The 17,468-nt window shown below is 43.6% G+C and overlaps 2 protein-coding genes across 4 annotated transcripts in view; one reads left to right on the forward strand and one right to left on the reverse strand.

Annotated features, from left to right (window-relative positions):
* The window catches only part of fmn2a (formin 2a), a 30,671-nt gene extending 21,350 nt beyond the window's left edge, over positions 1-9,321 (forward strand). The window contains exons 13-18 of one of the 3 annotated variants that reach the window (XM_037464812.2): positions 354-474; positions 2,027-2,119; positions 6,172-6,223; positions 7,133-7,282; positions 8,234-8,315; positions 8,540-9,321. In XM_037464812.2, the coding sequence (XP_037320709.2) occupies positions 354-474; positions 2,027-2,119; positions 6,172-6,223; positions 7,133-7,282; positions 8,234-8,315; positions 8,540-8,566 (525 nt within the window). In that variant the 3' untranslated portion in view covers positions 8,567-9,321. Of the gene's footprint in view, positions 1-353; positions 475-2,026; positions 2,120-6,171; positions 6,224-7,132; positions 7,283-8,233; positions 8,316-8,539 lie in introns of those variants that run through there. The other 2 variants (XM_062566743.1, XM_062566744.1) reach the window with 2 other exon arrangements.
* Positions 9,322-9,944: 623 nt separating this feature from the next.
* On the reverse strand, positions 9,945-17,465 carry grem2a (gremlin 2, DAN family BMP antagonist a). The gene is made up of 2 exons (XM_037464817.2): positions 15,990-17,465; positions 9,945-10,986 (listed from the first exon to the last, which is right to left on the reverse strand). Exon 2 carries the CDS (start codon positions 10,983-10,985, stop codon positions 10,407-10,409), a length of 579 nt encoding a protein of 192 aa, XP_037320714.1. The 5' UTR covers position 10,986; positions 15,990-17,465; the 3' UTR covers positions 9,945-10,406.
* Positions 17,466-17,468: the final 3 nt, after the last annotated feature.

Genomic DNA, 17,468 nt, shown 5'->3' on the forward strand with positions numbered 1-17,468 from the left:
GCTAGTGTAAATAATTAGTTCCTCCAGATGAGATGAACTCAGTACACTGCTACTCGCCAAAATCAACCTGCACGACGCGGCTCCGGCACTCACAGCGGCCTCGTAGTGACTGTGATGGAGACAATTATTGCATACTTTCTGCACCAAGCGGCATCGTCACAATCTGCTGTAGTTCTTAGTAGTCAGTATCTTCTCTGTTTGGACCGTTTGATAAGAACACGTTGGGCTCTGAGAACATCTATTTAAATCTTGCCTGGTGTACAGTATATACTAGAGAGGGCCTATTCCCATTTGAGAAAGATTGACTTTGACACTGGTGTGTGTGTGTGTGTGTGTGTTTTGTGCTTTACAAGGATGCTGGCAGAGAGACGTGTGTCTACTCTTTACCCGAGCCCCAGGACCTTTTCCAGGCCTCCCAGATGAAGTTCGAGGACTTTGAAAGAGATCTCCGTAAGCTGAAGAAAGACCTCAATGGTACCGTTTACAACCCACGTTCCATCCAGCCTTTCACACTGCATACTCACAACGGGCCGCTCAACGGACGGCAAAGCCAGCCATGTTGCGTCCAGACAATGAATGTTTAGGATGCCATCACGTGGAAATGTAAGAGGCAATAGATTATTCATTAATCCACGCCCATATCTCCGAGCTCAATGGAAAATAACCCGACCAGCTATGGTCATGTGCGGACTGCAGAGGCGAGCCGACGGAGAGATAGCATCTGTTTGTCGTACAGACGAGCTAACAAGAAGCAGATGTGACTTGTCAGATGTAGACTCCCGTTGGACTCGGCGTGCCTTTACTGTCCTCGTGAAATGGAGATCAAAATATAGCGAGGGCAAGGTCAGGTAATTGGTGCGCACTATCAAAGGTTCGGCAGCTACTCGCCGATGTGGAAGAGCTCGGGCTTCGCCCCGCGAGCTGCAAACCGCCGACTCACAGCGAGGAGACTGTAAAGACAGGCTCAGAGAGAATGTTCCCGTATGTCCCCCGTGCATCCCGTGCGCTCTACCAAGGGCCGTCGTAAATTAGGATTCATGAGTGGACCGATGTGGTCAACAAAATGTTTTTTGTGGGTTTTCTCTGGCCAAAGAGTAAGTCGTGTGGTCTGTTAAACTATGACTACAATAATGTCATCTTTCAATGAAGTGAAACACAGCAAGGCTTGATGTCGGGGCATCATGTCTTGGATAAAATACTGTATAAAAGAGGCTTATGAAATGAACGAGTTATCAAGACGTCAGAAAGAACTGTGGGAATCGGATTATGCTTGACATGTCAAACTCATTGGTTGACTGTAGGGAGTCTTAATGAACGAGGCTTCCCTTCATTACTCCGTCTCAAGTAACTCAGCACTCACAATCCCTTCCAAGGAGTGAAGTGCCTAGAGGTGGTAAAAAGAGAACAGACTGTGTATCCATACGCAGGCCTATCAGTATGTACATGTTGATGTGAGCTTGAAGCCGGATTTCCCAAACCAGCTTTCCTATTTTATGGATCTTTGCTGCTAAACCGATCACGCGTCTGAAATATTGTTTTTCCTCTGCCGTAATGATTCTTTAGGCTGTTCATTATTTGCGTTTCATAAAGGCCGAGTTGCTTGCACGGCGGGGGGGGGGAAACGGACTTCGGCGTCCGCTGTGACCCGAGCGGCGGTGGCCTTGTGTTCAATTCATCGTCACGTGGCGTACCTGCGGACCCCTGCAGCCCCCAGCAGAGCCGGGCTGAGCGCTCTAACAGACGTGGGCTTTGATGGCCGTTCCCAGAGAGGAGGGTCCGATAAGTAGGCGGAGCAAGAAAAAAAAAAAAAATGGCCTCGGCTGGGCCGCAGGACATCAGCGAGCAACACAGCGGAGGGAACGCGCCCCTGTGTACCTTTTTTTCTCGGTTGAGGCCCCATATGGTCTATGAATTACCACTAGCCCAGTTCCGACCGAGTTTGCAATCACAAAAACAAAAGCTGGATAACGTATTGATGCGCTGAAAGATTACGTTGCCCTCTCATTGTGGTCATCTCTCGTTTCAGCATGCGCAGCTCAGACGGAGAAAGTTTGCAAATGTTCCTCTGAAGACATTCTGCAACCCTTTAAGGGCAAGATGGAGGAATTTCTTGGCCAAGGTGAGCCTGTTTTTCAAATCCAATGAAGCTGATGATGGATAAGCCTTTCATCTCATTAAAGGATTTCCTGTTTTATATTTGTTTTCTTGACATAATTCCCATGAAAAGGAAAATCAAAACAAGTGCAGTCTGTGTAGCCAAAGCGGATTTATGTAAGCGATCTGTGCCATAAACCTCCATTGCTGTACTAAATCCATTGACCACACCGTTACGTTAAGTGCCTCTCCTTCACTGCCATGAACATGGGCACCATAGTTCCCCTTTTTGCCAAAAATAACCTTAGAATTAATCCCAACAATAAACAACTTGGTCAGGTTTAGGAAACAAAGGTACTTGGTTAGATTTAGATAGGATTGGGGTTGGGGTTAGAATAACCACATACGTCGCATTATAGGCACAGGGTTTACATGAAAATTATATCAATGGGACATGGGAAAAAAATGTCTTCTTAATACCTTCTGGTTCATGGTTACGTGGATAAAATACCAATTATTTCATGGGTGTAATGGGACTTCTGTTTAGTGTATTGAATAACTCAAAGCTATTGTTTCAAGTATCTGCTTTGAAGAGTTATGACTGCGTTTGTTAGCTTTCGCTTTTATCTTGATAAAAAATTAAACTTTGCTCTGCCTCAAAACGAAACTCAGGATGGTCAAAGATGAACCTGTTAAATTGACTGCAGAGTGATTTGAATAAAACCAACTTTTTGATTTTGATTCATTCACTTCCTTTTGAAGTCATGATATGTAATGTGATTATTTATCCTTCAGTTTTTGTCTTCCATTTTGCTTTTCTGTATCAATAACTTGTTTCTTTTAATTGCATCAGAGGAAATTAGAAGCGCTCTTCTCATCACTCCTTCAATTCGATTAGGAAATCAATTAAACCTTCAGAGAAAGACGTCCAATGGTGGTTGCTGAAAATGAAGCCAGATCGTAGAGATGTCTACAAGAAAATCAGCCTACTTAAGACTTCTTTAACTCTTTCTTTAACTGTAAACAATTACAAAGTCTTTATCAATGGGGCGAGACGTTCATTAGGTGAATTGACGGTACCATTTGGAGTAAAGCTGCCTGAGCGTGTGACCTCCTTGGGAATGACTTGGTCACTATGCTGTGTTATCTGGTCTTTAGTCTTCTGTTCGTGGAAGTTAATTGCAACTGGGTCGGTTGAATCAAAAAAAAAAAATTCTTACCTTGTTGTACCGTCTGATGTCAATTCTGGTTGCAAAATTCCAAGATGCCGTCGGTCAAAATGTTGAACTTGAGACTTTAAAGCGGCATTGCACAAATCTATTGATAATGTGGGACAACATAGTATATATTTGGCCATAAGCCAATGCATTGGACCAATTATACATTGCCCCAAATGTCTGCTTTAGGAAAAATCAGAGGATCATCACGTGCACCCTGAAGGGAACTGGAATATTTTCTATTTAATAGCTGTTGAGACAGGATCCATCTTCTGCGACATTTCCTGGCAATGCATCCTGTACTTGCTGAGATATTTCCTTCTGGACCAAGGAGGCTGACACACTGACCACAATCACCACCAAAAAAGCCTTTTAACATCTAAAGCAGGCTAAGTGTTCTATCTTGGCTCTTAAAAACGTCTCCAATTAAATCTCGTGAAAATGTAGTCGCTGTTATCCCCCATGTCCACCAGATGTCACACAGACATGCTGTTTTTTTTTTTCTTTCTTTTTCTCCTCCACAATCTGACATCGCCAACGATATCGGGATTTTGTGGTCTACTTCAAAGGTGTAGCGCTGAGTTTGTTATGCTTGTTTTAACATAACAAGTCACTCTTTGTGCGGCGTTGGCTTTGACCTTCCCCCTACGCTCAGTTGTCTGTGACCAATCTATGTGAAGGAGCCGTCTCTCAGTCCTTCTCGCCGGGCTACTTTTTTGTATTCAGATGAGGGTGTAATACGTAGCATATGGCCTTCCCGCGGTAATGCTCACTGTCCACTTTGAAAGGAAGTCTGCAGATGAAAGCGTCTCTCACCCATTTCCAACCCCTTCCTTTTCCCCTCCGTGCCGTCTGAGAGAAACGCGGGAGCCCTCTCTTTGATGCAAACGACCAGGTTTTTTCCTCTGAGAGCAGAGTGTAAGCAACGCGCCGTGGACCACGTGACTCGGGGAGGCTCCAGACGAGATTCTTGGGGTTCCTCCGCTGCGGCGGCGAGAAAAAGAACAACGGGCCTAAGCGTCTTATTTTTCTGTTGTTTCTGTAATTTCTAAAAAGCCCGGGGGTTAAACGGTTTCTGGCTCCACAGTTTGAAACCGCTTTTGTTTGTTTTCTGACCATGAAACCGGCCGCAGGATAACAGTGGGAGCGGACTTGTTGGAGCTCGGGCTGTTTGGTCTAGCTCGATTTTCCGCGCTGGGTTCACAAATTCTCATGCACACAGGCCTTTGATGGGAGTCACCGTGACTAGCCATGTGATCATCCATTTCTGACGGACAAAAAGAGTAGTAAGACTCATTTTAAACACTCCCCTTCCCTTTTCTACTGACTACAACTCTGCTGCGTCGGGTACCACCTCATGACGGGCGCGTGGAAATGCATGTGGGGGTGTCACGTCGGACATTGCATTCACATGATCTTGTATCTGTAGCTTAGTCTGACCACACAAAACGATAACAGAAGAGATAATTGAAAATAAGATTCTTGAAAATTGGAAATGAACTACTGGAGTAGTTTTGTCTCAAACCCCTTGCAGAGCTTCGAATCACACTCTTAATTTGCCAGATTAAGATTAAAGATCAAGCTTCTTCTGAAGCTGATTCATTAGGGTTAGGGTTAAGCCTTTGAACATGCTTAAGTTAATATCTGAATTCTATATCCACCACAGCCACATTTTCTTATATAAGAACACAATTCATCAAATTGAATTTCTAGTGAATAACTATTGGAAAATCTCATCTCTCTATCTTACTTGATTCTTTCCGGCTCTTTGAGTAGAATCTTAAACGGTTTTCCTGAAAGGACAGAGGCCCAGTTCTGGTATTGCGCTGCTTTTAGCATCATGTTATTTGTCAATTTGTCACCATTTGTCGATGAGCCGTCCGCAGAGAGAGACCCGATCGGGGGGGGGGGGTCACAGAGTCATTCAGCGCTGTGGAATGGTGAAGTACACAGCCGGGGCTCAAAGGGTTTGTCTGAGGGCCTTAGATGTGTCTCTGGCTTCAATTAAACGCAGCAACCAGATATATTTCGGGGATAAGAGCAGAACACACATTTGTGCCAGGACAAATTCTCTGTCCCATCTACTATCAGGTCCGTCTTTGAGAGCCATGAGGAGGCCGTAGGTTATTTCTGATTGTCTGACAGTCTAAAGGCACCATCAGTTTAAAGATAATTGATGTCATGGGGAGGGCGGGGGGGGAGAGTGATGTCTAACTTTAGCTTTAAGATAAAGACCAGCAAAATAATTAAACAAAAAATAAACAGCTGGATTGACTCTACTATGATGAATTGAAGAATCAGCATGGGTCTGAAATTCGATAAGTAGTATCCTCCAGCCTTTCCTTGACTGAAGCTGTCACATTTCACTGCTGTTCTCTTACATCATCATTTGTAATATAGTCAAAATGATCCTGATGGACCACAGAGATAAACGCTGTGGCCCAGCTGGAAATATGTCCTAATGGGCACCATGTAGTCCAACTCACGGCTTTCTCTCTTTTCCTCAATTACACCTCTTACACACACCCACACACACACACACATGAAGGGTCATCTGTCTCCTTTGGAAGTAACCATGCACAAAGGAGCACTTGTCCTGCAAAAACTGCAGCTCTCATTTGTCAGTTGTGCAACAGCAGACCATCCAACACTTAATAACCCGGTGGCACAGCACTGACCTTGGAGATGACTGTTGATTTAAGTAATGGTGACATGCGGAATCCTCCTCATACACAAGTTGCATCGTGGGTGAAGGATGTACTTTCTGATTGAACAGGAAGTCCTGAATGGGTCCTAATCCAGATGTAATCCTGTATTTACTCCTGCACTGCTCTCATTTAAAACCTGTCGCCTTTTGCAGCCACAATCGAACTGGAAACACAAGAGAAGCAGCTGGCAGACACTCATAAGATGTAAGATGTTCTTTCTTTCTTTTTTTCTTTTTTTCCATCAAACATTTTCCTACAGCTTCTTCACCTGGAAAAGAAATGCAGTCTCTTCGGTTCCTATTCGCAGGTTATTGTTTTGATCTTTTTCCAAGCGACGACCAGTCTCCCAGAAAAGAGATATAATAACACCTCTTTGTCAATATTCAGGGTCTCTGGTCCCTTCGGTAACGGTGGGGAGGTGCAGGCGATCACGCCGTGGCCCCCCCCCGGTAGACGGGAGGCCCCCGCGTGCGCTGTGTCTGCGTTGTTTATCTAAGCGGAGCGAGAGGAGACAGCCTTGGCTCCAGGCTTCTGTTACCGCTGGCTAGGAATGTGTTCCTATAGCACACTCCAAACAAAGAGACCCCAACCTGTCCTCCGTATTGATCCACTGCCTCCAACGGCCTCCACGCATAACACTTGAACGCGTGTCACCCCCACCCCCCCCCGGGAATCTGCACGCTTCCCCCCCCCCCCCCCCCCCCCCCCCCGCTTGCCGAACATGCCTTTGTCTCGTTTTTTTTCCTTCTTCTCTTTCCTCACCCCCTGATCAGGACAGTATGTTTCTATGTGCACACACATGCAGAGACGCTTCTTCACACCAGGTTCAATGAGTGACAAAGCACTTATTTCAGTCCTGCAATTTAATCTGCTGGAACAGAAACACAATGAGTTCATTTGGAGAAATTCCTCATTGTCCTCCTCTGAAATGCACTGTATTGTTGTTGTTGTTTTTTTTATGTAACTCTAATATTAAATCTCTGGAGAAAAAAAAGCATATTATTTCAAGATTCATATTTTGCTAATTTTTTTAGCTCATCCAAGTTTCTGAACTTCTGGTCAAATGTTGTAGGAGTTTTGTCTTGAAGTCCTGTATTTCTTCTCGGCCCTCAGCTTTTTGGAGCTGAGCGTGTCGTTCTCGGTCAAACCCAAGGCAGGAGAGAAGGAGGTCTCTCCCAACACCTTCTTCTCTATTTGGCACGAGTTTTCCACTGACTTCAAAGACCAGTGGAAGAAGCAGAATAAGCTGATGTTACAGGAACGGTGAGATTTTGATGACATTTTCCGTTTTTCATTGTTCAGTGTCCTAAAATCAAACCCTGCTCAGATACTAACGTCTTTTCAGTCTCTATTTCACTTTTTCAAAAGGTCATCACAGACACACGCATGTTCCTTCCTTATGCAAAAGTACCTCAACCAATAATAACCTTGCAGTACATTGTGTTCACTGAAGATCCTATCAGATTCATTCAAATTCATGAAGGGAAAAGAGGTTAAATGACCCGAATCTTTGTCCTCACCCCAGTAATGAAAAGAACACATGCAGCATCCAGATAGCTTCCAGTGGTTTGATGAATATGAAGATACTGCTGCATATGTCAACAAAGAGCAAATTGGTCCATTATGCCAAATGAAGATTGAATTGGGATATGTATTTGTAAGAGGAGCAAAATGTCACAAGCTTTGCTTGTTCAGTAGAAAGAATAAAAAAAAAAACAACCTCTTTGCCCTTTGCTAGAGGCAACTCTCTCTGTGGGTTTTGCTGTTGGACTCCAGCAGAACCTCAGATATTAATCCTTACCTGTTTGGACATGCAACTCTGGCAACACAGAGTGCCCAAGTAACGAGTGAGCAAGACGCATGTCTCTTTGTATAGCTTGTGCCTCACTCAATGACAACATGCTGATAATTTGTCTTTTTAAAGCACAAATGAGACGCTGCCGGCTAAACTATGCGAGCGAGTCATTTCAAAGTAAAAGCGCTGGCACTTTGACAAACAAAGACCGTTGAGTCCACATATGTCAAATTTACAAAATACCTCGACGACTGCAGTCCGTATGAACCGAGCCGCGTCTTTCTTCTACTGCATTTACCTTTTTTGTGGTGAAATTGTGAATTTCAGCAATCAGTTTAAATGAACGTGTCCGGTTCTTCTTTTTTGCTTTTGACGTCTTCAATGGTTGACCGATGTTTATAATTGATTGATCTCTTTAGGGTCAAATTGGCGGAGGAGTGCTTCAAACAGGCCAAGGAGAAGGCGTCCTACAACGTGAAACCAAAACATGCCACTGGAATCGTACGTTCTTTTACACTTATTACCACAGTTATGGTTTTGCTGTACCTGGAGTTTTGTTTATGAAGCTCAGGTAGTGCAGCCATCTTCCTTTTTTTTGGTTGTTTTTCTCTCAGTGCAAATCGTCTTCTCCTTCCAAACACTTGACAGGGTGTTGAAGAAACAACACTCATGAGTGCCAGAGCTGCCGGCTGCTAATAACTCTTGTCTGTTTTTTTATTCCACAGAAAGCAAAACTGGGTCAGAAGATCTGAAGCAAAGAATGGAAAATGATCATCACCCAGCCCGTTGCACAAGCACTGTCTGTACAATCTGACGTTACTCATTTTGACGGCGTTTATCTGCTTCCGCGGTTTGTTTTCAATCAATTTAGACCTTTTGGTTTTTTGTGAGTTTGTTCAATGTGGACATTTTATTGTTTAAAAGTGGAATGAGGAATTCACTTCTCAGCTACCCTTTCATAGCTCTTGCATAATGAAATGAAACTTTGCCACTAAAAGCGATCCTTGAGCCGAGTGTATCCAATGCACGGTGGAGTCTGAAAGGTTGAGCAACACTACATCCAACCGTACAAGCCATATGTTGCCTGCTTTCTTTAAGCGCAATTCCAAAGCCTAGTTTATAGTAAGAATTGAGCCCTTCTTCTTTTATACCTCCACAGAAAATTGTAACATTTCTACACGGTCGGCATGGATCACTTGCCAGACTGAAAGTGCCTTATCGCGCAGTGGAGGGGTCCAATCAGTGCTGGAGATCGAATTCTTACTTTCGTAGACGTATCACCTGAAATTAAATGTTAAATGTTAAAGGAGAAATCAGTTTCACAAATGACAACTTTGAGATCCATAATAGTAATGTAGAACCTTGCGATTTCTGTAGCAGCTCCTATATTATAGTGAAATTCTTTTCATCCATAAAGGACGTGCATACCTATAAGTATGACCTGGTGCAGACCTAAAATTGTTTACTCTGCAGTGTCGTCAAAATACTTAATGTGAGGCAAAAAAAAACAATGCAGTGTGTGTCTGTGTGAATTCCAATATGCAAATGAGGCGATAGGACCATGTGATGTGCATGTGCAGTACCAACATTGTTTTGTGATTGAATACCTTTGTCATGAAAAAATATATTTATTGAATAAAATAAATGACATACATTTTTAAATTTTAAAAAATCTGCTGTTTCTGAAATTGATAGTGGCACAGAACTACATGCACTCGAAACACCACTGTTTTGTATGAAATAGATTTAATATACTTTTCACATATATACTTGCACACATTCATAAAATATATATATATATATATATATATGTATATATATATATACAGTATTACTGTATCAGTCAAAAGTTTGGACACACTATCTCATTGAATTGAATGAGAAAACGTGTCTAAACTTTTGACTGGTACTTTATATATACTGTGTATATTGCCTTCTACCTCCATTACACATGCTGCAGTATTTTTTTCCTACTGGCTAATATATTTGTGGCAAACGTACAGTATACAGCCAGGCTCGAGTCCAAGCAGGCGGATGCCACTGGTCATTGCTGTCTTTATGTTTCTTAAAATGGTTTCATTTGCAGCTTGTGTATCATTTGGGACATAATAGAAGTACAAATGAAGACTTGTAAAACACCATCTCCTACAGGTTAAAATATTGCGTTAAACTCTGTAATTACTGTAGATCCACTTGCATGAAAACATTATTATTAACATAATGTTACACAGTTTGAAATTGCTTTAAAAGGCTTCATTATCAGCAGTTCACTTTGTTTTGTAGTTTTAAAACTCCGAGGCACTTCATCACAAAGGAATCAAATGACAAATGTAGAAATAGTCTATTGAGGACAATTAAATCAGTCTCTTTCAGCAGCATCATCCTGCCAGCATGGCTGATAGTCTCTGATTAAATCAAGGTTGAGCCTTTGTTTAGCAATAATAGTTTTGTGTTTTTTTTATCATTTCATCGTTTGAACACAATGCAGAAAAATCAACTGCGGAGCCAATCCTTGCTTTTGCCGAACTATGTGAATGTCTGCCTCTGACGGATCGGTGCGTCCTTTCTTAGTCCCCCCCCCCCTCCCCCCCTTCACAGCTTCCCGTGGCCGCTCACGTCCACAGACGTGCAGCGGCACTGTTTGACCCTCTGCACCTTGCGGTGTCTGAACGGGGGCTGCAGGTCCGGGCAGTCCAGCTGCACGGTGAGCTGGGTGACGCGGTGCGGCCTGCAGAAGGAGCAGGACTGGAACGGCTCCTGCGCCTTGCTGTGGCCTTTCCTCCCGGAGCCCACGGCTCGGCCTCGGCTCTGGCCCTCGCCCGAGTTGGGGCCCGAGTGCCGGGGGATGTAGAAGGAGTTGCACTGGCCGTAGCAGAATCGGTTGACCACGGTGCGGCTGCGGCAGCCCTCCTCGCTGATTGTCTGACGCAGGGGTTGGGTCTTGCACCAGTCCCTGCGGAGGTACCGGCGCTCCGTCACCACCAAGGCCTCCCGGCTGGAGGCCAGCACCTCCGGCCTCTGCTGCAGTAGCCGGTGGTGACGCACCGTGGACAAGTTCCCTTTGGTCTTGTGCGGGGACGGGATGGATCCCTGGGGCCGGTGCTTTTTGTTCTCGGCGGTGATGCAGAGCACCCCAGCCAGTATGACTGGGATTGTTATTCTCCACAGCATTCTGGGAAAAGAGAGAGGCGCGTTACTAGGCGTTGCGTTTCCCAATTCGGGGCCAATGTGATGATACGTGATGATCTTACAATTGCAAACACGGTATCAGTGTTTCTAATCATCTCTGCAATAGTGTGAATCTGTATTTGTGTTTGAACCACCTTTGCACTCCAGCCTTCAAGGCATCATTGAGGAAATTAATCCATCACCAGGTCCCCCATTTGTCAACATCTCTCTGTCATTACCTCTATTTGCTTTCCTCTCGGCTACGCAACTCTTCCAAAAATAAACACAGTCCTGTCATCAAAGGATACACTTAAACACCCATTATGAGAAGGGGAAGTTGATTTTATTGGTCTCGTCGCCGGGTAAAATAATTAGGGCTTTGCTTACTTTAGTCATGAACTATGCGGCAGATATGTAAACAGGCATTAGTGAGGCCCATCTGCATGTTATTAGGGGAAGAGTTTGGGGAACTCTAACGGATACCCGTTGGGAGTCCACTCTTCCATCCTTTGGTGATGTACTGTGCAGCGGACTGAACTGAGAATGACCCGGAGAGAGGCCGTAATCACCATAATGTAAAACGAAGGAGGATATGCTTTGGATAAATGGCTGCTCTAACATTCGGGATGGAGTTTTTTTTTTTTGTCCTTGTGCATGCTGTCAGAATTTGCGCCAGCACATTTTTGACCATCACTTCGAGCATCTTTTCAGCAGATGTTGCTCTTGACAAGCGTCGCATGACATCAAGTCAGAAATTCTGACCACGAACCAAATTTCCTGAAGGCCATTGGCTGCTCCTTTTCACAGTATCTTCTTTGCTGTGCACCTTCGTACGTTCCCTTTCCTGATTTTCGATGGACCCGCAACTCACGCTGACACTAATTAAAGTGACAAAATACAAAAAGAAAATTGCCTTGTTTTTTCTAGGCTGCACCTTGTGCTGATGGCAGCTCTTATATCCCGGCAGCACCTAACGTAAGCTGGACTGCAGCTGTTTGTCCATCTGGCAGATCTAACCAGATTTCATTATTTACTGTGTATATATATATATAAAGATATAGATATATATTGTATTCAAGTTAGACAGACACCTGACTTTGTTACGCTTTCTTGTGAAATTCTAATCTTTTGTTTTTGGATGTTTGTTTTCTGTATTACTGTTACGAGTAAAACCCGATCATTTATTCATAAAGTCGTAAAGCAACACAGGGCTATACAACAAAAAGCAGTTGTAGCCCATTTGCTACTAAAGAAAAACATGCACAAATACAAAAACATTAGAGCATTCCAGTAGTGCATTTTTGGTCCGCAGTGGCCCGCTTTGGTCCAATGTGCTGCTAGCAGCTGGATGCGGGATGCAACGATGGAGCCAGTGTCTCTATTGCTTTATACGTGGTTTTAATTTTCCAAACTATCCAAATCAAGACGGAAACTGCAGCTGGGATATTGGCTTCTTTTTTGCAGGCACACGTTTTTACATGCGCACGCAAACTAAGCACACACGCCCACGCACGCCCGACCTCGGGTTAGTAATACCTGAAACAAAGACTCTCACCGGGTCCCTCGCCAACTCCTCCATCGGGGAGGGACGAGCCCACTCCATCTTCCAGTGATCTGCCCTCCGTGTTTAACACAGGCTCATTTGTAAGCTGCCGCTTGTCATCCCTGCTGACTTTGTATTTAAATGGACAGGCTCCGACTCTGCGTGCAGCCTCTTGTCCCCCCCCCGCCCCCCCCATTTCCCTGTCCTCCCGCTGTCCATAGTTTAAAGAGGCACCCTTTTGGCTCCGGTGAGCCACACAGTACGATGGTGTCGGCTCTGCTAAGCAATCCCAATCAATCTGTGATGCGAGACAAATTGCGGTTTTGGGGGTATTCGTGGGCTTCGGGCGGGCGCGGGGGGGGGGGGGGGGGGGACCCTGAGGTGTTTAGTGGTTTGGGTCAGGAGATGAAAAGGGAAGGAGCTGAAGAGACGCTGGGGTTTGGGACCGATGACCTACTGGGAAACAAAAGCAGCACGAGCAGGGCTTCATGCACAGTGTGCAGCCCCCTCATGCAACTGTTTATCGCTCTTCACAAGCTGTTTGTCTATTTATTTATTCCCTCTCTCTCTCTCTCTCTCTCCGGCCATCTGTGAGTCGCTACTTGATGCACAGGACAAATCAACCACAGAGTCCCCGTGACAGAAGGCTGTGATTGTGTGCGTCAGTGCCGAGGCAGAAGAGAACCAGACCTTTCCGTCTGATGAACAGTGATATTGTCCCCAAACACAGCTTTATGTTCGAGCCGAACCACAAATACTTTGGGGGATATGTTTCAGTGAACTGTGGCCGAGCTTCGCTCCAACATTCAGACCTCTAATGAAATTACAAATACCAGAAACAAATACCAGGGGAGACTGCTGAGCGAGATACAGGCCTTTTTGAAAACAACTATTATCATCAGTGGGAACTTGTTTTGTGTTGTTTTTCAGAATGGAATTATAATAACACGGTAATGTTCTCAGACTGGAAAACAATGGGTCTATTTTTTCCGGGAGTCAGAGAGAGACTAAATTAGAGAACATTTCCAGTCTAGATGTAACACATTTCGATATTTCCCATTTTTTACCTCTCAAACGAATGAAGAAAGAAACAATAATCCATTTGAATACTTTCAAATTTGTGCACACAGACGTACTTCCTCTAAACCCTGTGAAACATCTTCCCGACATGTCTTCAAAGGCAGGTTAAAACAAACAAAACCTGATGCCTCAATTATTGGTGCGTCAGAAAGTCTCATACACAGACTGGTAAGTGCAGTTAATTACAGTAGAACTGCATTTAATTCACCGTGCAGCTCAAACCTCAATCACACAAGGGTAGCTGAACACACGCACACGCCAACACACAGGCTACGTGACCACACAGTTGTGCACACACACACACACACACACACGCACACGCAGACAGAACTCAAACACACACACACACACAGGATATAAAGAGGCAAAGAGAGGTAAATGAAATGTTTTCACTTGGAGCCAATTACAAAGAGGAACCATGTCATTATCTGCATTTGCGGATTCGTTTTTCCCAAAAGACGCTCGGCTGTTGGCTCATTAACAGTTTGAGGGGGGAGGCAGGGGTCCATTTAGGGGCTTTTTCTCTGTAAATGTTTCTAATGCCAATATTGCCAGGAGGCCGCTTTAGGCCGTTTGGGCTGCCGTTTGTCACCACAATCCGTCTTGATAATGACTAGCAGCCCATATATAATGCTTTCCAAGTACTGGCAAGAATGTAGTGCACCTCCTTCCGTCCCTCTGCAACATTAAGTGCTTTAGTCGAGGATGAGAGGCAATTAGAGATGCTACGATATTACAGGGTTTCACATTTCACATCGGGATGACACTACTTAGCTGCAGTGATTAACACCACCTTCCATCCGCACTTAAAGTTTGTTTAAACACCTTAAAGGACTCTGCTCTTTTGCAGGTTTTTTTTTCCTGAAGAATATTGTTTGAATATTCTACATTCTACATTTCGGGCGTATCTGGTGCCTCCACACGGCTGTCAGCAGCGCGTGGTGCTACCCGTGCAGGCTAGCAGGGTTAACCCGGTAGGCCCTGTTTTTACGCCCGGGTTCTGGAACAAGCAGCAACCGCATGGCCGCTTTGGTTGGTGCCGTCTCATCAACCACCCTCCTCTTTGAACATAAGAAATTGATAAACAAATAAAAGTATGGTATTTAGCATCGTAAAGGTTGATAAAAATGGCCGTATGTCACGCTATCTCACATATTCTTAGTTCACTTTTCCGGGTCATTTTGATATATATGTTTGCAAATTTAATATCTGAGCCAAAACATTTTTTTTATGGCTTTGCCATTCCATTTAAAAATATGTTCTTGTTCAGCCTTTAGTTGCTCAGCATGAGATTGTGATGGCTGGTGTACCAGCCGACCACAGCCTGTTAAGGGATTTAATATGACTCCTTTAAGGTTTTTTTGCTCTATTAAAAAAAAAACACTAGCAAAATGCAGCCTACTCTTTGCTTTTTGAGATTGTCACGTGTTTAGACTTCCATCAAGTACCAGTTTAGCTATCTTCAGAGGCTTTCTGTTGCTAAAGAAAGAATAATGTGTCTGTGGGGTAAATCCTCGGTGACATCAGAGCGGACTGTACGCGGTGGTACAGTCACCGGAGCTGTAAGAAGGATCAGAAGGCAAACTCCTTCCATTCACCGCACGCACACACACACACACACACACACACACACACATATGTGTTCACACTACAATTTGGATAAACATAAGTACACACAAATACACAGATGAGAAAAAATGAGAAAAAAGACACAAACAAAGAGAAAGATAATAAAGTAACAAATGAACTGTTTACATTAACATCAGTACATCTCAATTCACTTATTTTTGTATTCACCCTAAAAACTAAACTGACTCTTTATCTCTCTCTGCGGTGGTAAGTACAGCACACCGTCACCATCACTCACTAATTCTCTCACTCACAACACTAACTCCCTGGAACCTCCAGCCACTGATTACAGTCATTTAGCCGACACTTTTATCCACAACACCTTACGGTACCTCGAATGGCGTGCATTTTACTACAATGGGTGCCCCCCCCCCCAGTGGGAATCAAATCCTTTCCGCTGCTGGCAGAAATACTACCGAGTCATTCAGGCTCACTGCGTCGGCTTGTTCGGAGCCTCTGGGTGTGACATATTGAACCAGGGCTCACTGATCTAGGCTACAGAGGCCACTGTTTCAACACACGCGCAGCAAAAAATAAATTCTATACGTAGATTCAGCCGTTTTAATGTAATTTAGACGTTCGCTTTCTCGAATGACAGGGCACTCATTAGTAATCGGCGCGTTGTATATTTGATGATAATGGACATTTGCAAATACCCTCAGACAGTTCCTGTAACTGGTAACGTTGTTGAACGATGAAGTGTTAGAGAGCTGGATAGGTTGTTAGCAGTGCAGCGTAAAGTGCGGGTTATGTACCTCTCACCACAGGGTCGCTACAGTAACTTGTCGAGGATACAAGTCAAGGGAAGATGTCCACCTTCAGTGGTCCTTGCGTCCGCTTCCAGGTTTCCATGGCAACATAATCTGTGGTATCCTGAGGCTTATCCTTGCTCCTTTTTCTTCTCTAGCAAATAAAGTTGTTTTTTTTTAAATTGTGGACTCGATCAGTGCTCCATCTTCCTGGACAAGTCGTTTCTCTTTCTCTCTAAACTGTTTCTTCCTAGGTTTTTTTAACTATACCTTTTAGAAAGAATCTCCGGATCTCCTCCACAGAAAGCCCATATCTTAGTGCTGCGGAGACTGTCTGTGGTCTGACTTTGAAAGTGTTTGACTCACTGTAAGACCTGCCTTGGTTTCAATCCCCACCACCCCCTTCCCTCCTCAAAACTGGGAGGGTTTATCCTATTGGTCATTGTGGGAATCAGAGGTTTTCTTTAAAGCTGTCTTTTTCTCTCTGCCTAGTGATATATATTTTTTTGTAATCTATCCATCGGTGATATATGAAACTAAGATAGCTTTTTCTTCGTCTTGTTTCTTTTTTCCCATTGTGAGTTGTATTTACTCATTCCCCTGTGTTTGATTTATAGAGTTACATTTTTTTAGGATAGAATGACATTTTTCCACCAATAGCCATAAATTATCCTCGCTCATTGGCAATGCATCAAATTATAACCCATAATCTCCAATCCATAAACCGTTGTATTTATGTAACCAGGCAGACTAACGGAATACTTTTTAAAAAAATGCCACAATTCAAATTCCTCTGCGCTACTGAGACAAAAATGTTTGTCTGTTTTGTGGCTCTTGCTGAGCTGACCTCTGCCATCAAAGAGCTGAAACATCAACAGGCCCTGCGAAAAATCCTCACGTGGGTGCAGTCTGAACAACACCCCTCAGAGGATGAGGACGCTTGCATTTACAAGAGTTCATTTGTCAGCAGAGCACCGTGGTGCATTTTGCTGATCTTTGTGGAGGAGGAACTGGCTGCTGAGAGGATGCAGATTCCTGCAGTGGGAAATAATTTGATACCCTCTAGTGGCCAAAACACAAAGTGCATTATTCAAGCGCTTATTTGATTCTTCTAACTCCACAAAATTAAACCATACTTAAGTTGCACTTAGTTTGTTTAACGTCTTTCAAAAAAAATCCAAACCAAGCAAATTGTAACAGACATAGGGGCAACTTTAATAATACAATTGAGTAAAGGTGTTTTTAAATATGGTATAAAAATAAATGCAGGAGATCAAACAAAGAATAATGTTCTACATAAGACAGGAGACAGTATTTTTGTAGTTTCGAATATAACTTTACAAGTGCGATGAAAACCATGTGTGCTAATTATTGTAATGCAGTAAAATAATGCAAAGCAAAATATATGCACAATAAATAATCATAATAATCATAATATATATATATATATATATATATATGTATATATATACATATATATATATA

Source organism: Pungitius pungitius, chromosome 13, assembly GCF_949316345.1.
Source record: "Pungitius pungitius chromosome 13, fPunPun2.1, whole genome shotgun sequence".
In the NCBI taxonomy this organism is placed as follows: domain Eukaryota; kingdom Metazoa; phylum Chordata; class Actinopteri; order Perciformes; family Gasterosteidae; genus Pungitius; species Pungitius pungitius.

Bases quoted from the DNA above. Each gene is read 5' to 3' on its own strand.
- grem2a (XM_037464817.2), bottom strand. From the start codon at position 10,985: ATGCTGTGGAGAATAACAATCCCAGTCATACTGGCTGGGGTGCTCTGC.